The 18830-nt window shown below is 42.7% G+C and overlaps 1 protein-coding gene across 9 annotated transcripts in view; it reads left to right on the top strand.

Annotated features, from left to right (window-relative positions):
* The window catches only part of CADM1 (cell adhesion molecule 1), a 528696-nt gene that overhangs the window by 256120 nt on the left and 253746 nt on the right, over positions 1–18830 (top strand). For 2 of the 9 annotated variants that reach the window (XM_079954776.1, XM_079954774.1), the window contains 2 exons: positions 6759–6791; positions 18590–18643. The exons of 4 other annotated variants lie outside the window; for them this stretch is intronic. In XM_079954776.1, coding sequence (XP_079810902.1) covers positions 6759–6791; positions 18590–18643 — 87 coding nt within the window. Of the gene's footprint in view, positions 1–6758; positions 6792–11318; positions 12586–18589; positions 18644–18830 lie in introns of those variants that run through there. 3 more of the 9 variants (XM_079954779.1, XM_079954775.1, XM_079954782.1) reach the window with 2 other exon arrangements.

The raw sequence follows: 18830 nt of genomic DNA, 5'->3' as shown, positions 1-18830 counted from the left end.
TATGGCTTTAAAAAAACAAAAACCAGACTGAGATGGCGTGGTGTTAAGACAGCAAGAAGGTTACAAAAATGTTCATGTACTAGTCTTCCTCCCCCCCACTTTAAACAACAGATGCAGTGGAATTAATGGGCAATAGATTCAGACAATGCATCATTAATTTGTGGAATCTGCTGTTGCAAGATGAGCTTTAAAGGGAGAATTAGACAAATTCCTGGAGGACAATTGGTCTGTCATTGGGTATTGGGCATGGTGGCAGAGGAGCACCAGTGGCAGAGAGTTATTGCTTTCATGAACTTCTTGCAGGCTTTTGGGGAACTTCAGGTCTTCCACTGTGGGTAGCTGCCAGATGCTGGAATAGATGGGCCCACCTGGGTTTCATCTTGCAGGCTTTTCCTATGTTTTTTTTAGAGATGTACTTCAGCAAAGGACTTGAGGTATTTCACCCTTAGGATCTAAAATAAGTATTTGAATGTCTTGTAAATCAAATTAGTGACAGACTGTCTAAAATGGTATATTTGACTCAGCACAACCCCGCATTTGACTCATTGGAGGCCCAAACCTGCTCACTTCACCTTTTAATTTGGTGCTTACTGTCACAGTATACAAGGGAAGAATCACATTAGCATTATCAAAACCTTGCTTCAGACATTTGACTCAAGCTTCTTCTTTTTGGTTGTGAGACGTGGATAAGTTTGTTTGAGAGCTTTTTGTGCATATTTGCACTAGAAATATTTAATGGACGTAAATGTTTGGAATGACTCCTTCCCATTTTTCAGAAATTCAGAAGAAGCAACCACTGTTCTTCTACCAGACTGAATTTTGCGGTGTGGCACATGTTTCCTTCTCCACAGCAGGTTGGCCAAGCTGGTTTCCTCCAGATGGTTTGGTTTGTGTCTGCCATCAGCCCCGAGGTCATCTTACACCCCTGCTGGCTGGGACTGATGGCTGTTGTAGTCCAAATCATCTGGAGGGCACCAGCTTGGTGAAGGCCTCAAAGGTGGCCTTTGTACATCCCCCGAGACAGGCGTTTGGTTCCCAGGAGCATTTCACAGACTGTCATAACCTTCCGTTCCCGCAAATTATTTATTGTATCATCTTGGCTTTCTGTGGAGGCTTCCTTGTGTCTCTGGTAAAATGTCAAGTTAATTTAGAGTTGATGTTGCGATCTCCTGACATTTTCATCCACTGTGTGACCACATTAAAAGGGAAGAGAGGAGGAGGTAGAGCCCCCTACACCTGGGAAGAAATAAGTAGAAGCGGTTTCTGCTGCCAGTGCATAGCCAAGAACCAGCAAGAGCATCCCCCCCCCCTTTAAGGAATCAAACCCTTTCTCTGAGGAAACCAGTTTCACTTATGCATTGAAAGAAAACTTCTTGAATTGAAGGGGGAAAGGCAGCTTAAATAATATTAAGCTTCCATGTATTCTGATGGCTTCTCATTTCATTCCTAGCATACCTGGAAGCTCCTAGAGTTGTAAAAGAAATGTACAGCTTACCTTGGCTTCTGCTACCCCACTTCTGGCCAGTTAGCTGTGTCGACAGGATTGGTCCCACCTGTCCTCTTGGATCAGCTGCTGAGGACAGCAAATGTTGGGTACGCTGAACTGGCTTCCTTGAACCCCTCTCCCCTGCAAAAAAAAAAGGGGGGGAGGACAATTCTTCTAGGTTCATTGTGCAACTCCTATTTGCTGCGTTGGGACTTGCACAGGAGACATTCCAGCTGGGATTGGGTGACCTTTGATTAAAATTGCTTTTTGTTTCCCCCAATGCCAGCGCTAAGGTGCTTTTGCATGTTCACTCAAGGATGCTTCATTTCACTAGGCTGGAGGCCTGGATGGAGAGCTGTGTGGAATGAAGCGTTAAATCTCTGCCCAATATGCAGTTCCATGCTTCAAAAAATAATTTTCTATGCTACACAAAACTACTAAACGGATCCTGATTATTTTTGTGAAACATCTGGTCCGCAAATGAAGCTATCTCGTGGGTGTAGTACAAGCAGGACGCTGTACAAAACGCCGATTCCGACACTCTCACTTGGAAGTGCTGTTTTGCATAGTGTGCTCTTGTTCCTGCAGCAGCGTGAGACAGAGTATTTCCTGCCCCTTTCAGGGTGGTTCCACTCGCTCTGTCTAGGCCTGTTACATCCCTGCTTCTGTGTTCTTTCTGCCCTGCAAATCCTGCAGTTGTCTAGTTTAACTGAAACATAATACAGATCGAAGGAGCTGAGACAGGTGGGAATAAATGGAAGATTTTGACTATGTCCTGCTTTGTTTACAGCCACCTATAGATCTGTTTCCATCATGCATTCTTCTAAGCATCCCTGGGGCAAATGACTGTCCAGCCATAGGGTGCTTGAGCTCGATAATCTTGACCCAGAATGGCAGCTCTTTCAGCTCTGTGGGCAAATTCTATGTCAAATTACCCTCTTTTTCTTCTTTTTAAAAAACAAATAAATGCAAGATTATGTCTTAATAGCATGCTTTGATTGCAGCATGGCATCTCAGGTAGGTGATAATTATACAAACAGTTACTACTCTGGGGAAAGCATAGTTTCTCAAGGCAGGAGCAGTTAAATTGCCTGGATTCTATAGGCTGGCAACAGATTTAGGACTTTAAAAAAAAAAATCTGTCCTTGGATTTTAATTTACGGAACCCATTCTGTTAGAGACTGTGGACTAATTTTATGGATTAGTTTTTAAACCCCCCAGTCTGTCACACTCAGTGAACAATTTTAAGTTGTAGAGAAGCCATCTGAATGGATTAGAATGTGCCACCGAGGAGTTTGAATGCCACTGTTTCAACTTAATATTGCCCAGCTGTCTCAGAGGCTGGCTTGTTGGGGGGGGGGGGTAGTTCTTTTACATTGACCATGTTAAATGACTGATATCCAAAGGGATAGACAATGCCACCTTCCACCCCCCCACACACTTTGGAAGATAACATCATCCATGACAAAATATTTAATGTCTTTGGTATCTGGTTATGTTTATTTTTATTATCAAGAGTTTCTAACACTTGAGATAAAAAGCAACTTGATACTTAGAATGCAGTTTTCCTGCAGCTGGGCCACTCTTTCCCCAGTTACAATGTTTGGATTATATTTGAAAAGCAAACACATAGTTTGTACACACATAGATGGGGTGGTGGGAGGGAAAGAAGGGAGATGCTGAGAAATGGGGGACATGCTTCTATTACTCCACATCCTCAGTAAATTTTAAGTTAGTCACTGCTCTTTAAGACTGGACAGATAATTGATTCACTCTTGTGTTGTTGTTTTACATGAACTAGTGGCTTTGTGAACGGGATATGTTAGCAAATAGACTCCTTTTGTCCCCTCTGTCACTTGTGGGACCTACAGAATTTCTGGCAGATTATTTTTGATCTGTTCCTTAGTGTTTTTACCCCAAAGAGACAAAGCAGGTGGTAATTCCTCCTCCTTTCAAAATGGGGTGGGGTGGAGTGGGGGAACCATTGTTCTTCTATGTGTTGCTTTCTGCTTTTGAAAATGAAGCCATTTGTTCCTGGACATCACTGTAAAGTGCCTTAAGAAAGTAATACACACACATATATATATCAGCATGAATGCCATTGCTAAACCAGGAGCTCATTTGGGAAGATGGCCTAGACTGAGTTGGACTTCGAGGCAGTGCACCTTTTAATCATTAACTGCTTTATTTCCCGCTGTGATCACCCAGCCCATCTGCTAATCATAACTTTGCCATTCCAGCTGCAGCCAACATGATGTTGTTTGACTTTGAATATTTGTTCGCCTTTTAACTGCTTGAGAACTTTGTGTTTCATTTTTGTTTGTTTGTTACCTGCTGATCTCTGTCCCTGGATGGGAAAAGCGAGCTGCACTGTCCACACGGAACACTGTTCCTTGACTAATAATCTTTTTCCAGCATATGAGCAGAAGTTCTGATTTCAGCACGGTTTAATTTTGAACCGGAAGTTCACATAATTTCCCACATACATAAACAGACACACAGAGGAAACAGGTTAGTCAATTATTCTGGGGAAGAGCATGAAATTTCAGGCGTTAACACACAGCTCATCCAATTTAATCCTAGCATCCCCTCTGACCTTTCCTTTACACCTTTGAATCCCCCACCAGTTAAAATGAGACATTGTAGGCTATGCAATTGAGGATGAAAGGGGCAGGCCTCAAACTTCTGTTTCATTAACTGTCAAGCATTTTTGATGCTTTAATTTTGCCAAAGCTCCCAATGTGAGATCAGGAGCTTGGTGGTCCTGAACTGTGTGTTAGATTGGATTGCAAAGTGAAAAACTATCTGTGTTAGAATGGAGAATAAGATGTGCCATAGGTGAATTGCTGTCATATAAAACTTGATAAAACACCTATTTCAATTGTGCAAGGGGGTGTTGCTTTTCCTTCAATATTTTAAAATGTGCCAGCCTGTAAGTATCATGTATTCCCCCCTCCCCATGTGGATTATGTAGATTATGTACCTGTATTATTATTATTATTATTATTATTGTCTAACCTTTGCTCTGGAAAGTTAAGTATGCATTGTCCTCTGTTTGATTGCAAAGGGAAAGTGGCCCCTGCATTCTATTAAGTGGAAAGTCTGGCCGTCTCTGGATTCTGAGGGTGGCATGTCAACTGTGGAGAAACACCTCCATGGGCTTGTCTTCTGTAATAATAAAAAAGCTCAAGTTCTAGGGTAGTTTATGAGCTCAATTACATGTTGTGGAGCCTTGCAGAAAGCTATTCTTTTGTTCATTTAAACATTGCCTGTGCTGAACTAAAGAGGAACCTCCCAAACATTCTTTTGAGGTAAATGGCCTTGTTTGTGCTGCGCTGCAGAAACTCTGAACACTTAGCACTTTTCGAGCTGCTCCCAGAACAGCCGCCTCACCAATCCTATGGCCCCAACCCACATGTGTGGAGCTAAAGGTTGCTGAAATGGAAAGGGGAACAGGACCCTTTTGGTCCAACTCCTCCAGCACAGATGGCAAAGCGCTAGCTCACAAGCTGGATCTGGCCCACAAGTCTTTCCTCCACAGCCCCCTGCCCACTCTTCTGACCTTTAGGGAAGGGGCTGCATGGAAGCCAAGCAAGCTGCCTGGAGAGGGACTGAGCGATCTGTCCATTCTCAGGCAGCCCACTTTGTTTCAGTGCTAGCTGTTTGCATAGCCATATTTTCTGCACAGTGATGAAAGTTAGGAGAGTAGAAAAGAAGTTGAACGCCTTTGCCTGAAACGACTTCAAGCATTTTTTCTTCCAGTGAATTAACTTTCCTTCCAGGGTCTTTCTCTGTTGAAGGCAAGCCCCAGCCCCCTAGAGAGAGAATAGGGGGTGGGTCCACTCATGGGTGCTAGTTTACCCATGGAGGAAGGCAACCTATTACCCCCCCCCCCAAAAAAGTTCTCTACTCCCGCCCTCCTTAGGATTCTAATGTTGCTGAACAAGTGAAGACTTAGCTGATTTATGTTGTAATTTTTGTTGTCATGGCTGAACCGTGGGCAAAACTAGGCAAAAGCAATATGTCTAACGTATGTTTTGACATATACAAATAGTCTTTGAATAAGAATTTTTTACACCCTTTGGGGATGCTTCAGAAGGTCCAGAAACCCAAGACTTGGAAAGGTAGGGAAGACCTTTTCCAGCAAGGTACATGGAGAACACATAGCATCCTCTACACCCAAAGAGACACCTGATACCGGGACTGGGCTCCCTCAGTAAAGCTTCAGAGGGCAAGGCTGCCAGAGGACGTCCCATCTAGGAATGTTCCTCTCTTTGGTGCATTCACAGCCCTAAGGTAGGAGTACGTTTGACAACCCACTTAGTTCCACAAGCACTGGAGTCTGCCATGCTTGTAGCCTACATGCTGTTAAAATGAACTGAGAACGGCACATTCTGCTAGAACTGGGGTGCCCTTTCATTTCTCTAGTTACATCCCAAGCAACAGGAAACTTGTGGAAACGTTCACAGTTCTTCTCAGTATCTGGTCCACAGAGCACTCTCTAGAGATTGAGATCTTTGCAGAAAGCTTTTCTTCAGTTTGCAAAGATGGAATCTGTTCTGTCGTCTTTATATATGTATCTCTTTATCTAAACTATGCATGACTTGCTAGAGGCAAGGCTACCTCCTCAATGATGACCTGTTTTGCAGTGTGAATGCAATGGCGTTGTATGCATTCATTCTTGGGAGACTTCCTATCATTGGTATTCCCCGGGGATCAGGTGGATGCAGAATGTTGCATAGCATCCACAGGTATTATGTGCATGACAAAAGGGAAAGGAGACCCCGGCAGCCAGGTAATGCACTGACTCCTCTGGCATTCTCACATAGAGGGGAATGTCTTTTGCAAAGGCAATGTTTGAATGTATGAAAGCTTCTTCAAGACTTGCCTCTGCTTGCCCTGGAGCCCTTTGATGTCCCTGTGCTCACTTCCCCACGGAGCAGGTGGCTCTGGTGTTTCTCCCCACTTTGCATGTCTCCCTAACTCTTGACCACCAGAAAGCATCCCTGCTGGCAAATCTCCAGAACCAAAGCAAACAAGGGTTCCCCCCACCCCCCCTCAGGCTCACAGCTTTTAAGCTCAAGGCATGTCTCTTTAAAACAGTGCAACTCACTTCAAATGCTTTTTGCCTTTCATTTTATTATTGCTTGTCACGCAATGTTCTTTGAAAGCTTGCTCATATATTATCTGTTCCATTTTTTCCATTTCCCTTTTTTTGCATGCTGTTCCTCCTGTTTCTTCCCTTCCTCCAAACCTCTGTTCCCGTGTGTAGACACAACGGCGACGACAGAACCGGCAGTTCACGGTTGGTATTGCATTCCTGTTTATCTTTTCTCTCAGCAGCGCTGTGCTGAGTGGCAAGGCAAGCCTGGGAGGAAAGGCAGGGGGCGGAGGGGGCGGGCAGAGAAATGAGGGAGCCAGAGATAAAGGTTTTTTTTTTTAAGGGGTTGGAGGACTAATGCTTCAAGTGGACTGATCTCATAAATATGCCATGATTTTTAAGACTCGAAGGGATGTCTAGCCTTGTCATTTCTGCTGCAAATTTAGCATTCAATTGTTGCAGGCCTGGGCATCCAGCTATTCCCCAAACCCAGCAAAAACAGCAGGCATATCAGAGCAGAACAAGAGGAACGGCTGCATTTCAGCAACCAGTATTTCCGACAGTCAGAACGAAACATTCCAGAGGAATCTGGCTTTGGAAATTGTGGCCCAAATGTTGTTTTAATTGTAATGCCTGCCATTCCCAGGGAATCTCTCAGGTATGCAAGAGAGGCATAAGACATTTAGTATGCTGAGGCAGTTCCACGGAGTAATCTGTCGTGTCATAGGTCACCAGGAAGCCTTTCATTAGCAAGCTTCCAAACACATGCTTCACTGCAACGGGCTCTCCCTGGCCATGGTCAGAACAGACGAGCAAGCTCACCCCACTCACCTGTTTTGCGTCTCTTCCTTCAAACAGCCTGACAGCTTTCACGTCCCCCAGGTTTTAAAGTAGGATCCAGTATCACAGACTAGTAACTGAGTTGATAAAATAACTTTAATATACAAATTCCATTTACCTGACTAAATTTTAACCCATAACCTTATTGCTAAAAGTGCACCCTGTCTTTTCTTAAGAAGCACAAGACGGTGAAACTTATTGGAATGATTGCCCTGAGTGAAAGAGCCGACATGGTGTCCTCTAGATGTTGTTGGACTACAGCTCCCATCAACCCTGGCCATTTGCTTGGCTGGTGGGTGCTGACGGGAGTGGTAGTTCAGTAACTTACAGAAGGCCATACATTGGCTTTGCTTGGTCTACAACTGTGAGCAGCTCTGAGTTTGAGACTGGGGTCTTCCCCAGCCTTTGTCACCCAATATTCTTTCAAAGTTCACTCACTCCCAATCTATTTTATCAGCCTTGAGGGAGACTTCTGTACCAAACATCACATTATGGTTATTGTGCAGTTCGTAATCGCCTATCCATACATAATCCAAAGGTTCACAAGGGGTCTACTAGGTCAAATTATTCATGACACTATAACATTGGAATGCCCTCCCCAAGGAGGCTCACCTAGCACCTTTGTTACATTTCTTTAGGTGCCAGGAGAAAGCATTCCTCTTCTCCCAGGCCTTTGGCTAATTCAACAATCTTTGGCCTTTGGGGAGGGTAATTGTTTTTGCTTGTTATTACGGTATTTATCATTGTGTTTTTATATTGTGAACTGCCCTGTGATCTTTGGATGAAGGGTGGTATAGAAATCTAATAAATAACAATATTAGTTTAATGCGGGATGCTGGTGGCGCTGTGGGTTAAGCCACAGAGCCTAGGACTTGCCAATCAGAAGGTCGGCAGTTCAAATCCCCACGACGGGGTGAGCTCCCGTTACTCAGTCCCTGCTCCTGCCAACCTAGCAGTTCAAAAGCACGTCGAAGTGCAAGTAGATACATAGGTACCGCTCCGGCGGGAAGGTAAACGGCGTTTCCGTGCACTGCCAGAAGCGGCTTAGTCATGCTGGCCACATGACCCGGAAGCTGTACGCCAGCTCCCTCGGCCAATAAAGCGAGATGAGCGCCGCAACCCCAGAGCTGGCCACGACTGGACCTAATGGTCAGGGGTCCCTTTACCTTAGTTTAATGTAAAACAGATTTCCTTGTTGCGTAGGGTGCCAGGTCTTCCTTTGCAGTTGCCATTTGGGAATTACTTGAGCACGCCCAGTGTCTTCACTCTGCATGCTTCTAATAGAGATGGACATAATTTATTGAGGGCCTGTTATTGCAGAGACATGGAACTGGTATCTGCCTGCCTGAACATTTTTCAGGATAGCAGCCACTGTTATCAGACATGGCTGCCACCGTGTTGGAAGTCCCCAGTCATGTGCAGTTGGGGCACAGTGCATGCACCAAAGGAGTTAGAAGCATGGACGTGAAACATTCCTGCACACGGTCCTGCTGTCCTATTTCTCTGTATTCTACACGTGTGAGAAGGAAGTCTTTAAAATTCCAAAGTCAGCCTTCTCAAATCCTCAGTTTTCGGCAAATGCTGAAGGAAGAGATGACAAAGCATATTAGACAAATACACATCTTGGATGTCTGTTTGGCCTAAGAGAGTCTGCATGTTGTATTTTCATATTCAGCAGTTGAGTTGCAGACTGGAGAGCCCACTATAAATTGATAAAATCCCACTGGAATTAACTTGATTCTGTTTGCCTCTACATTTCTAATTATCATACTATTAGGAATTTTGGCTCAACGAGTAGACATTTTAACTGAAACCTTTTGACTATCACTGAAGTGTTAAAGCTCTGTATGTCTGCCGCTTCAGGCCCATAGTAGCAGCTAAAGCTACCTTCTGCTAATAAACAATTATTAGTGATGGGTTTATAATTGAGCATTAGTCCTGACTCACTTGCTACTGAAATAAATGATGAAGTCTGGAGAATTGGCTAATCCGCCCCCATCCCATTGTCCACTCTTATGTCAGCAACATTTCAGTCACAGAAGCCACAAGCTAGATTGGATTTGAGGGTGGAGAGTAACAGCCTAAATGAACCAAGGGTCTCAGTTGTACTCAAGACTCATTAGGATTGACAGCACCAGCATAGATGAACCATTATGAAGCACCTTGTATCCACTAGCACTGTGTAAACAAAAATATATTTAAGACTTACCGAGGTCCTATTGGTTGTGTGGTTCCATTGAGACCACCATTAATGACAGAAGCATCTGAAAACTTGTAAAGAAAGCATTATAGTAATGGGCAAAGAATTCCAGAACAAGAGTTTTACAAAAGTAAAAGCTGGGTCAAAACAAAACAAAACAAAACAAAACAAAACAAAACAATGAATTAGATGTTCACTTGTTGCTGCCCAAAGAGGAAAATGTAGCTTTTGTTTTAAGGAAACAGAGGCATGAATGTTGCATGGGTATCCCTAACCTTTAAAATAAATAAAACTAATATTTTGAGGTCATTGCACTTGAAGTCACCTCAGGTTGCATAAGTTAATTTCACTAAATAATTTCAGTGAAATTACTAATATGTGCACTTGAACACCATTCGGCCCATTAGATAGCTGATACTCATTAGAAAGATAGTTGGAAAATATTTTGGAAAGTGGACTATTAATGATGCAAGAACACACACATACATGCACACATTTTAGAGGTATACAAGACCCACAAATCACGTCAACGTTAGCCTTAATATAGCCCAAAGTAAACTGGGGAACAGATCAGATATTTAGCCAGAAATGCCTTGTGCATTGAAAATGATCAGCATATTGACTGCAAGCACCCCATAACTTCGAAGTTGGAGATGAGAAAGTTGTTGAACAAATAAATTACTAGGCATGTCAGGCAAATTGACCTATGATATGCTTTCTGCCTTAAAGTAATAATAAAAGATCCTGGTTCGTTTGGCGTCCCTTCTTTGTCAAGGTTGCCCTTCCCCCATTGAAGCTTCTTTGTGGTTTCCTTCCAAGCTTGCATTGCCAGCGTGTGTATGAAGTTGACCAGATATTTCTTGTGTGTTGGCCATTTTGTTCTGAACAATGTCCAAATGAAAGTGAGCATGTCTGTGGATGGTGAGAAATGCATGATGGGCATGATGGGTAACCTGTCAAACCAGATGGATTGCCTCCAAAAATAAAAATAAAAATTTCAAATTAAAACACTAGTGGAAGGCCAAATACCCAAAGTCTCATTTGAGGACACAGGCTGTTTTTCAACATGAGGGAGGTGCTTGATCACTCCATGAATTTTTTGGAGTGTATCCGAAAGGACTGGAGGTGGGGGAAGGAGTTTGTCTGCATGCAAAACTATAGCAACCTCCGGCCATCTCTCTTCTCATAATGCAGGACTTAACAGCAGCTATGCATGGGCAAGTTTAAAGCACGAGCATTTAACTCTTCCAACTGCATATAAAGCTGAGATCTTTAACTTGCGGGTTTCCAGGTGTGCTTCCCCCTCCCCCCACTCTTCTGCATTCATTGTCAGAATTCTAATAACAGCATGCTGTTCATGGCTGATGCTGGGGCTCTGGCTTTGGCTGCACTTCAGTGCCTTTTTTCAGGAATCCTATTTCCCTTTTAACTTTCACCTTGCAGTGCAGATGCCTTTTGGAAAGTTTCTGTTCTCTAAATCAGTAGAACAAAGCAGGACAGCTGCACGTGCTGGAGAGGTGGACCAAATGATTCCTACAAGCCAACCCCTTGCTATTTTTGGAGATTTGATTTTTTTTATCCTTTCTATCCTAAAAAAAAGTCATTCCAAGAATTTGTCCTACAAAGCTTGACTTGAGAGTACACCTACCCTATTTTGGCTAATGATGCTAACAATGCCCTTTATTCCCCAGTGAACCACTTACCAGAGAAAGGAAGAGCAGAAGAGTGTCGTTTTTAAATCAGATATGCATTTCAATAATGCAGTTCAGACAGAGTTAGGATGTTAAATGCTGCTCTCAAATATTTCCAAGTGTGATGCTAATTCCCCAGGACAAGTGTTTCTGAACAACTTCACAATAAGTTCTCTAGTGGGTTGTACCCCCTCCCCCAGTTATGGTGAAAATACAGTGCCATATTACACTTCCTCCTTTTTTTTTTATGAAGTGAATGTGTATTTACTACCAACATAGTGCCCTGCAGAAGTTGGACCCCAGCTTCCTTCAGCCCCAGCCAGCATAGCCAGTGGTCAGGGGTGATACAAGCTGTATTCCAACAGTACCTGGAGTGCGCCACTGGCTATGTTGACCCCAATGCTAACATCTCCAGCAGAACACTTTGAACCCTCAGTTTCCTCCTCCTTCCTGGTTCATCTGAAACAGAAACCATATGGCAGTTGTTAAATGTATGCATTGCATTGAAGTTCAGACATTGTGCAGCTTTGCAATGCACACACATGTGCTGTTACAAAAAAGAGAGAGAGAGAGAGAATTATAGTGGCCTTCAGGTTATAGATGCAGTTGACCAGCTGTAGGGACATCTCAAATGGAGCATCTTTTCAACAGCAATTCAGTCTGGAGATTGGGTTTCAGCAGTCATATCATTTAAACTGGGAGCAACATATCCCAAGGGAGATATGGGCAACCCATGTCATTTTCAAAGTTGATAAAGCAGACCTATGAGCACAGGACATGAGTGGGATGCAGGATCCACGTGGTGAGTTAGACTGTACACCCACACAAACACAACCTAAAGTAGCACTCTGTGGCTCCTCTGAAGTAAGCATGCTACCCAACCATTCAAATGGAACAGAAAGCTATGTAGAACAGCCTGCCCACATCTGAAGAAATGCTAAAATATATATAACTGTTATCATTGAAATAGAAGAGAGAGAAAAACCACAGCAGTATCAAAGGGGAACAGCATCGGCGGTCACTAAAGAGCCTGAAAACTATTATTTTTTGGAAGCAGCAATTATTCCTTTGTCTTAGCCCAGAAGTCTGTGCTGCCTTTGCCCTCTTCTCACGAGGTCCAGGATTGGCTCAAAAAGAAAATATTCACCAAGCAAAAATCTTGGTTTGAAATCACAAGTGTGACAGCAGTAGAATAAGAAATAAATAACTGGCAGTTTAAGATGGCAGGATGATGGGTGTAATTTTTCTGCAGCATTTTTTTATATATAAAAAATTAAACATCTGTATGCTACTTTTCAGCCTGCAGTATGACTCACAACAACAAATGACAAATGACAAAAATGACAAATGATAAAACAAAAAAATACTACTGAAAGAGTCAGCAGATTAAAGAGAGGCAGCAGCAGCAAAACATTAAGCAGCAATATCATGTGAACAAATTCTGGGGCTGAACCAGCTTTTGGCCCCCTGGTGGATGACCTATATCAAGAGTGGGACAGGCAGAGTACGACTGCTTCTGCTTCTTGATCTCAGCAAATTTTGATACCATTGACTATGGTATTCTCAGGGACCGACTCGGGCTCTGTGGGATGGGTCTTATGGGCACTGTTATATAGTGGTTCAGTTCCTACCTCCAGGGTCATGTGCAGAGATTAGGACTGGGAGATTGTTTTTGCCCCATAGTCTTTGTGTTGTGATGTACAGCTGGGTACAATTTTGTCCTCAGTGCTGTATTTTAACTTCTGTATGAAGACACTGGATGCAGACGTTCAGGGATGGAGGGCAAGTTGTCGTGAGTACGCTCAGTGCTTTTTTTCTGACTGTACTCACACAGTACTGGCACCTCCCCCCCCCAAAAAAACTTGGCTTCTAAAGTGCACGTGTGAACACGGCACAGGGTCTTATTTTGCAAGTCTTAAAGATTGTGTAGATTCATCTGGGGGAGCAATCACTCATCCTCGGAGAGACACAAAACCCCTGCAAATTTTACTAGAAATACCCTTGCATACAAAAATTAGCAGTAAAAAACCATATTTCAAGCACAATAATAAAAGAGAGGGGTGTGAAATTAAACAACCTAGTGCCTCCAAGCAATACCTTCCATTGCCACAGACCAAGACAAACCGGCTTCTAAATGACATAGTATGGTTCAATATACATTGCAAAACAGAGGGGAAATGAATTTGTTTATTGTTATTTCTCCAGTTTGTAGACAGCCCTTCATCATGTCAATGTGATCTCAAGGCAGTTTCCAACAATGCACAAAATATAATACATAAAAGAAAACAGTTGTTAAAAACAACCCAATTAATAAAAAGAAGCAGGGGAGCAACAGCCTGGTGACAATGTAATCAAAGAGAGGTTACTAATTTACTCCCAATTCCTTGGAGAATAGGATTGTTTTAAGGCAAATGCTCTTAAAAAATAAAGTTGTAAAATGATTTTATATTTGCATCTTACTTACATTACTCCTTTTTTTGGTTAGGCACTGAGTAGGGGTGGCACTGTGGATTAAACCACAGAGCCTAAGACTTGCCGATCAGAAGGTCGGCGGTTCAAAACCCCATGACGGGGTGAGCTCCCGTTGCTCGGTCCCTGATCCTGCCAACCTAGCAGTTCGAAAACATCAAAGTGCAAGTAGATAAATAAGTACCGCTCCGGCGGGAAGGTAAACGGTGTTTCCACGCGCTGCTCTGGTTCGCCAGAAGAGGCTTAGTCATGCTGGCCACATGATTCGGAAGCTGTATGCCGGCTCCCTCGGCCAATAAAGCGAGATGAGCGCTGCAACCCCAGAGTCAGTCACGACTGGACCTAATGGTCAGGGGTCCCTTTACCTTTACCTTTAGGGGATCTTATCAGCCATAATGTAGATTGAACTCGCTATATAATTTGGGGAAATACTGTGCAGGACTCCTCTAACCAGCATCTGACAGGGTGGAGGGTATCTGAGTGAAACTTGCTATGATTAAGGTGCCCAAGCTGTAATTATACATATATTGGAATATAAATTAAAACAGTTTTACTCGTGAGCTTAGACTATATAACCATGCATCTTATTTGAGCCCCTCGGTTATAAAATGTGGCAGTAGAATATCCATCTGCTTTCAGAGAAAATGTGTCCACTGTCCTACCCTGTAATCCTTCTGGAACTATCTTGAGTAACGCAAGAAATGTGTTGTGAAAGACCTGACTAATCAAGGTTTCTCTGTACAAGGGAACAGAATTTGTCTTCAGTAAATGCCCTCCTCTCCTTAATATTCATATTGTAAATAAAGTAGGGGTATTGCTACTCACAGCATTTATAGCAAATTTTAATGGACATAAACAACTGTGCATCAGTGTCTGATTATTGTTTACAATTCCATTTGGTCAACACTTAGATAATAGCAAGGATTTCCAAAATGCCCCTCTGTCAATTTCATTTTATTCAGATTTATATCCTGCCTTTTGACAGTATTCTTCCAAATGACACTGTTATCCAGACATGATTCAGCACCTTAGACTCCCCTCTGGACTAAGTTTGTTCTCCAGACCTATCCATGAGACGACCTTTTGAGTAGTATTTCTAAGCTTATTTTATTCATTTATTTTAAAAAATGTGTTTGCTGCTCTGGAAATCAATTTAGGAAGCAGTGTGCAGTTGTGTTGTGCAAATACAAGTCTAGGAAAGGAAAGCAGAGTGCCCGTTAGACACAAGTACGTATTTAGACAGTTGCTGTACTTATGCAACAGATTCCAGCTTCTTTAATTCCAAGTGACTGAACAATTGCATGCAGTCGGAAAGTTAACTCTCATTTTTCAGACACACACGCACAAGCACACACACACACACAGAGAGAGAGAGAGAATTTGCAGGAAAATGGGAATGCTTCCTAATCAAAAATGAAGAATAAAATATTTTAAAAGCCAAATGGGAAGTATAATGAGAAGAAACCAAGACATAATTGTTCTCATGTTTCTTGACTACTAAGAATGCCATTCGGTGACATTTTTAAGTCTACCGGGATTCTGATATAAATGGACTAGTTGAACTGATCAGTTTCCTTTGTGGAGTGGGCGGGGGAAATAAAAGACCATTTGCTTCATAAAAAATTCAGCATTGCCCTTTTTACTTTTCAGAAAACAAGGTTTTCTTTAAGTGAAAGAGAAGAAAATCCTCTGAAAAGAAACAGATTGGAGGAGATAAAAATAGCTTTCTAAATGATGCTTTTGAGGAGTCAGCTTGCATTCTTGTACTACAAGTGTGACCTTAGGGCCCAGAGATGCAGTCTTCTGAATTCCAGTAGTGGCTTCAAAGGCATGTTTGTTGTCACTAATCAGTAATATTTCTTCCTTCAGCATATAATTTTATCAGTAGTGTCCACTTGACTTGGTGATTATCAGCCAGCTGCAGTCTCTACACACAAATGCACAATCTAGTTACTATCCAGACCCAATTATGTGGTTGGGTGTGGGGCGGGTTAGAAGCACCTAATTCACATCAGATTGCTGCCGACACACTGCATTAGTGCAAATATTTTCTCGAGCCAAACTCCCCCCAACCTGGACAAAAACAGTGGCAACCTGTGAACACTGACACACCTCGACTCCACAATGGGCGCAATTCACTGCGTCAGCTTGATTGGAAAGAGGTGTTGCAAACATGCATTCAATGGCACACTTGTGTTGTTAGCAAAATCGCATTTCTTTCACTGAGCTTGCACCCGAGACATTTCCAGTGGACCATGTCCGTTGACCTTTATATTTGGATATTTAAAATTGACTCCCTATGCATCTCTAATGTGGGACTTTCCAGGGTTATGGCTGCCTTCGTGAATACATCTCAACATAATTCTATTCCAGTCAAGCTAAAGCAAACGTTTATGCAAATATACTAACCAAATACACCAATATACCAATTCTGGGTCCCCTTTATCTTTGTGCAGTGAGCTAAGCCTCCTTAGGGAAGTTCACAGCCTCGAGCTGCAATGTCTCCCTAAGAGATAGCAGTTATTCATTCCCACCTAAAAACTGCAAAGAGATGAAGTTGCAAAGGTATCCCCACAAGCCCCAGAGCTGCAGTGTGTGACAGTTTCATTAATGTGGCCGGCAGAAGGCATAGCTTAGTCAGGGCCACTCGTAGCTCAGGCATACAGGTAAATGTGTGCCTGAACACTTTTCACCTTACAGCTAGACAAGGAAAACCTACCGTGATTTACAATAAATATACCTCCCGGAATTTTGCATCCTGGGTGGGGAGGGGGCGGGACCAAAACAAAACTTACTCAGAGAAGGCAGTTTAGTACACGCCTTTCTTTTACTTGCAAATGACATTCTCCATCAAAGTTTGCAAAGCCAGCAGCTCTTCCTTTGCTATGAGAGTGTGCACAGTTTAGCTATTAACAGAAGCACCTGCAAGCTATTGTTTACAAGCTAAAGCAGCTGACACAATTGATAGTGGCCCCTTCACAGTAATATGTCAGTGTGTTTTCTCCAGCATCACAGAAGCTGCTTTCCCAACTACCCACAGAGCCTTAACTATTTCAGATTAGCATTCAAACTCCTGTTCAATCTTAGCAGGGCAATTCAGCAACTGCAGCCCAGATATTTTTTATTTTGGGGGGGGGGTGAGGTACCAGCTCAAATCTGGGCAAGTAGTAGCTTGGCACTCTGCATCTTAAAAATTAATTTTTTGACTATGCTGTGTTGTACAATGTGGTTTTGGAAGCCGGTTTTACATTGGCAATCAGTCATTGGGCAGCAAGTATTCTTTAGAACAGCCTTTGCCAAACTGGTACCTTCCAATCGTTTTGGACTATGACACTCGTGCTGACTGGGGCTGATGGAAGTTGTAGTTCGAAACACCTAGAGGGCACTAGGTTGGCAAAAGCTGTTTTAGAGCCAAGCTAGACATTACACAGAGGAAAAAGTGTTTTCCTTCACATTTTTTTTAAAAAACCACAATTATCTTTTGCAGCCTGTCAGCCTGAGCAGTGTAAGGAGAGCATGCATCTACTACCCTCTGGCCATTTCCCAGTTCAAAAACAGCCTCTCTAAATCTATGTTTCATACACTCCTTCCTCATGGTAGGAAAGAAATCGGGGGGCTGCCGTTGGAAGGAGCCAGCAAGTAGGAATAGGGTCAAGCAGTCTCTTTCCAAATTGTTGTTGTTGTTTTTGCTGCTGCTGCTTCTCTTCTCTCTCCAGTGCAGTTTTTTGGTATAAAAAGCACACCATCAGTAGCAAAAGACAATGGAAGACAATGGGACTTCATGTGACACCCAGCTTTTCTCTTAATTAAACAGGCTTCCATCAACTGCCATCTCCTTGCAGCCTTTGGCTGAGAAGCACCCAAACTTTCTCGCAAATGAATCATTAAAAAAAAATAAAATTGAAAAGTGGCAGCTGTAAAAACCAAACGTCATGTTTTGCCAACAGATTTTGCCAAGAAGAAAGATCCAGGCAGGGGTTTCTGCCTCACTGCATTGTCAACTTTGAGATGGCTTTCCATAAAACAGATCACGCCAGAATATTTTAAAATGAAAATGCAACAACTCTCAATCTCCATGTGCTGCTGCTGTAGTTTTGAAAAGAGCACTTCAAGATAGTCCTGAATCTGACTCCCCAACCTGGTGCCCTTCAGATTTTGAATTTTAATTTTGGACTGCAACTCCCAATGGCTCTAGCCAGTATGACTGTTTAGGTGATAATGGGATTGATGGGAGCACAGCCATGCTGGTTGAGCCTGATGAGAGCTGTCATCTAAAATATTTGGAAGGCACCAGTTTGGGGCAGGCTGCTGTACATTGACAATAGACTGTCTTAGCCAGCATTGCCAAAATGTGCACCGAAAGCTGGAAAAATGTTTGCATTTTAAGTGTGTGTATAATCAAAGCAAGAATTGTAAACTAAAGTGATACAGAAAATTTAACAATTAATGTTTGGTGGGGGAGGGACTTGTTTTTGCATGCAGTTATGAATGAGTGGTTTCTGAATGTTTTGTACATGTTTCATGTGTTTTCAGTGGTGCAGACCTAGACATCTTTCTGACAGTCTATTGGTTGTTTGGTTTAAAAGAGGCAAAAAAACAAAAAACAACCACCCCAAAATATATTAACTGATTGGAGAGCCTCGTTTGCAAGCTAATCTGAGCAAAAAGCTTTTGTCAGATGCTGAGGGATTGACTTCTTTCGTTATTCTTTTCCCTGAGAAATTCATCCTCTGTTCTTAAGTGTTTTGTTTTCTCATCCCTTGAGGAACACAAAGAAAAATGAGTTTGTTTTTACTTGTAAGGCTTTACTCAGTTGCCAAATTCCGCCGAAGAGCTGGACTATGGGGATCTCTCAGGTAAGGGCTAGTTCTTAGGTTAAGCCAATGTGGTTGTTCAGTCTGTGGGTTTGTTTGCTTTCCACCTTGTTTGCATCCTGGCTGCTTTAAAACAAAACGAAACAAAAATCCATTGTGCAATTGCTGCGCGGCAGAATCACAGCTAATCAGATGCAGAGGCCCATTATTCAGAATGGCTGCTCCTCTC

This window comes from Podarcis cretensis (assembly GCF_951804945.1).
Source record: "Podarcis cretensis genome assembly, chromosome: 15".
NCBI lineage: Eukaryota > Metazoa > Chordata > Lepidosauria > Squamata > Lacertidae > Podarcis > Podarcis cretensis.
This window is presented reverse-complemented; position numbering and strand designations above follow the sequence as displayed.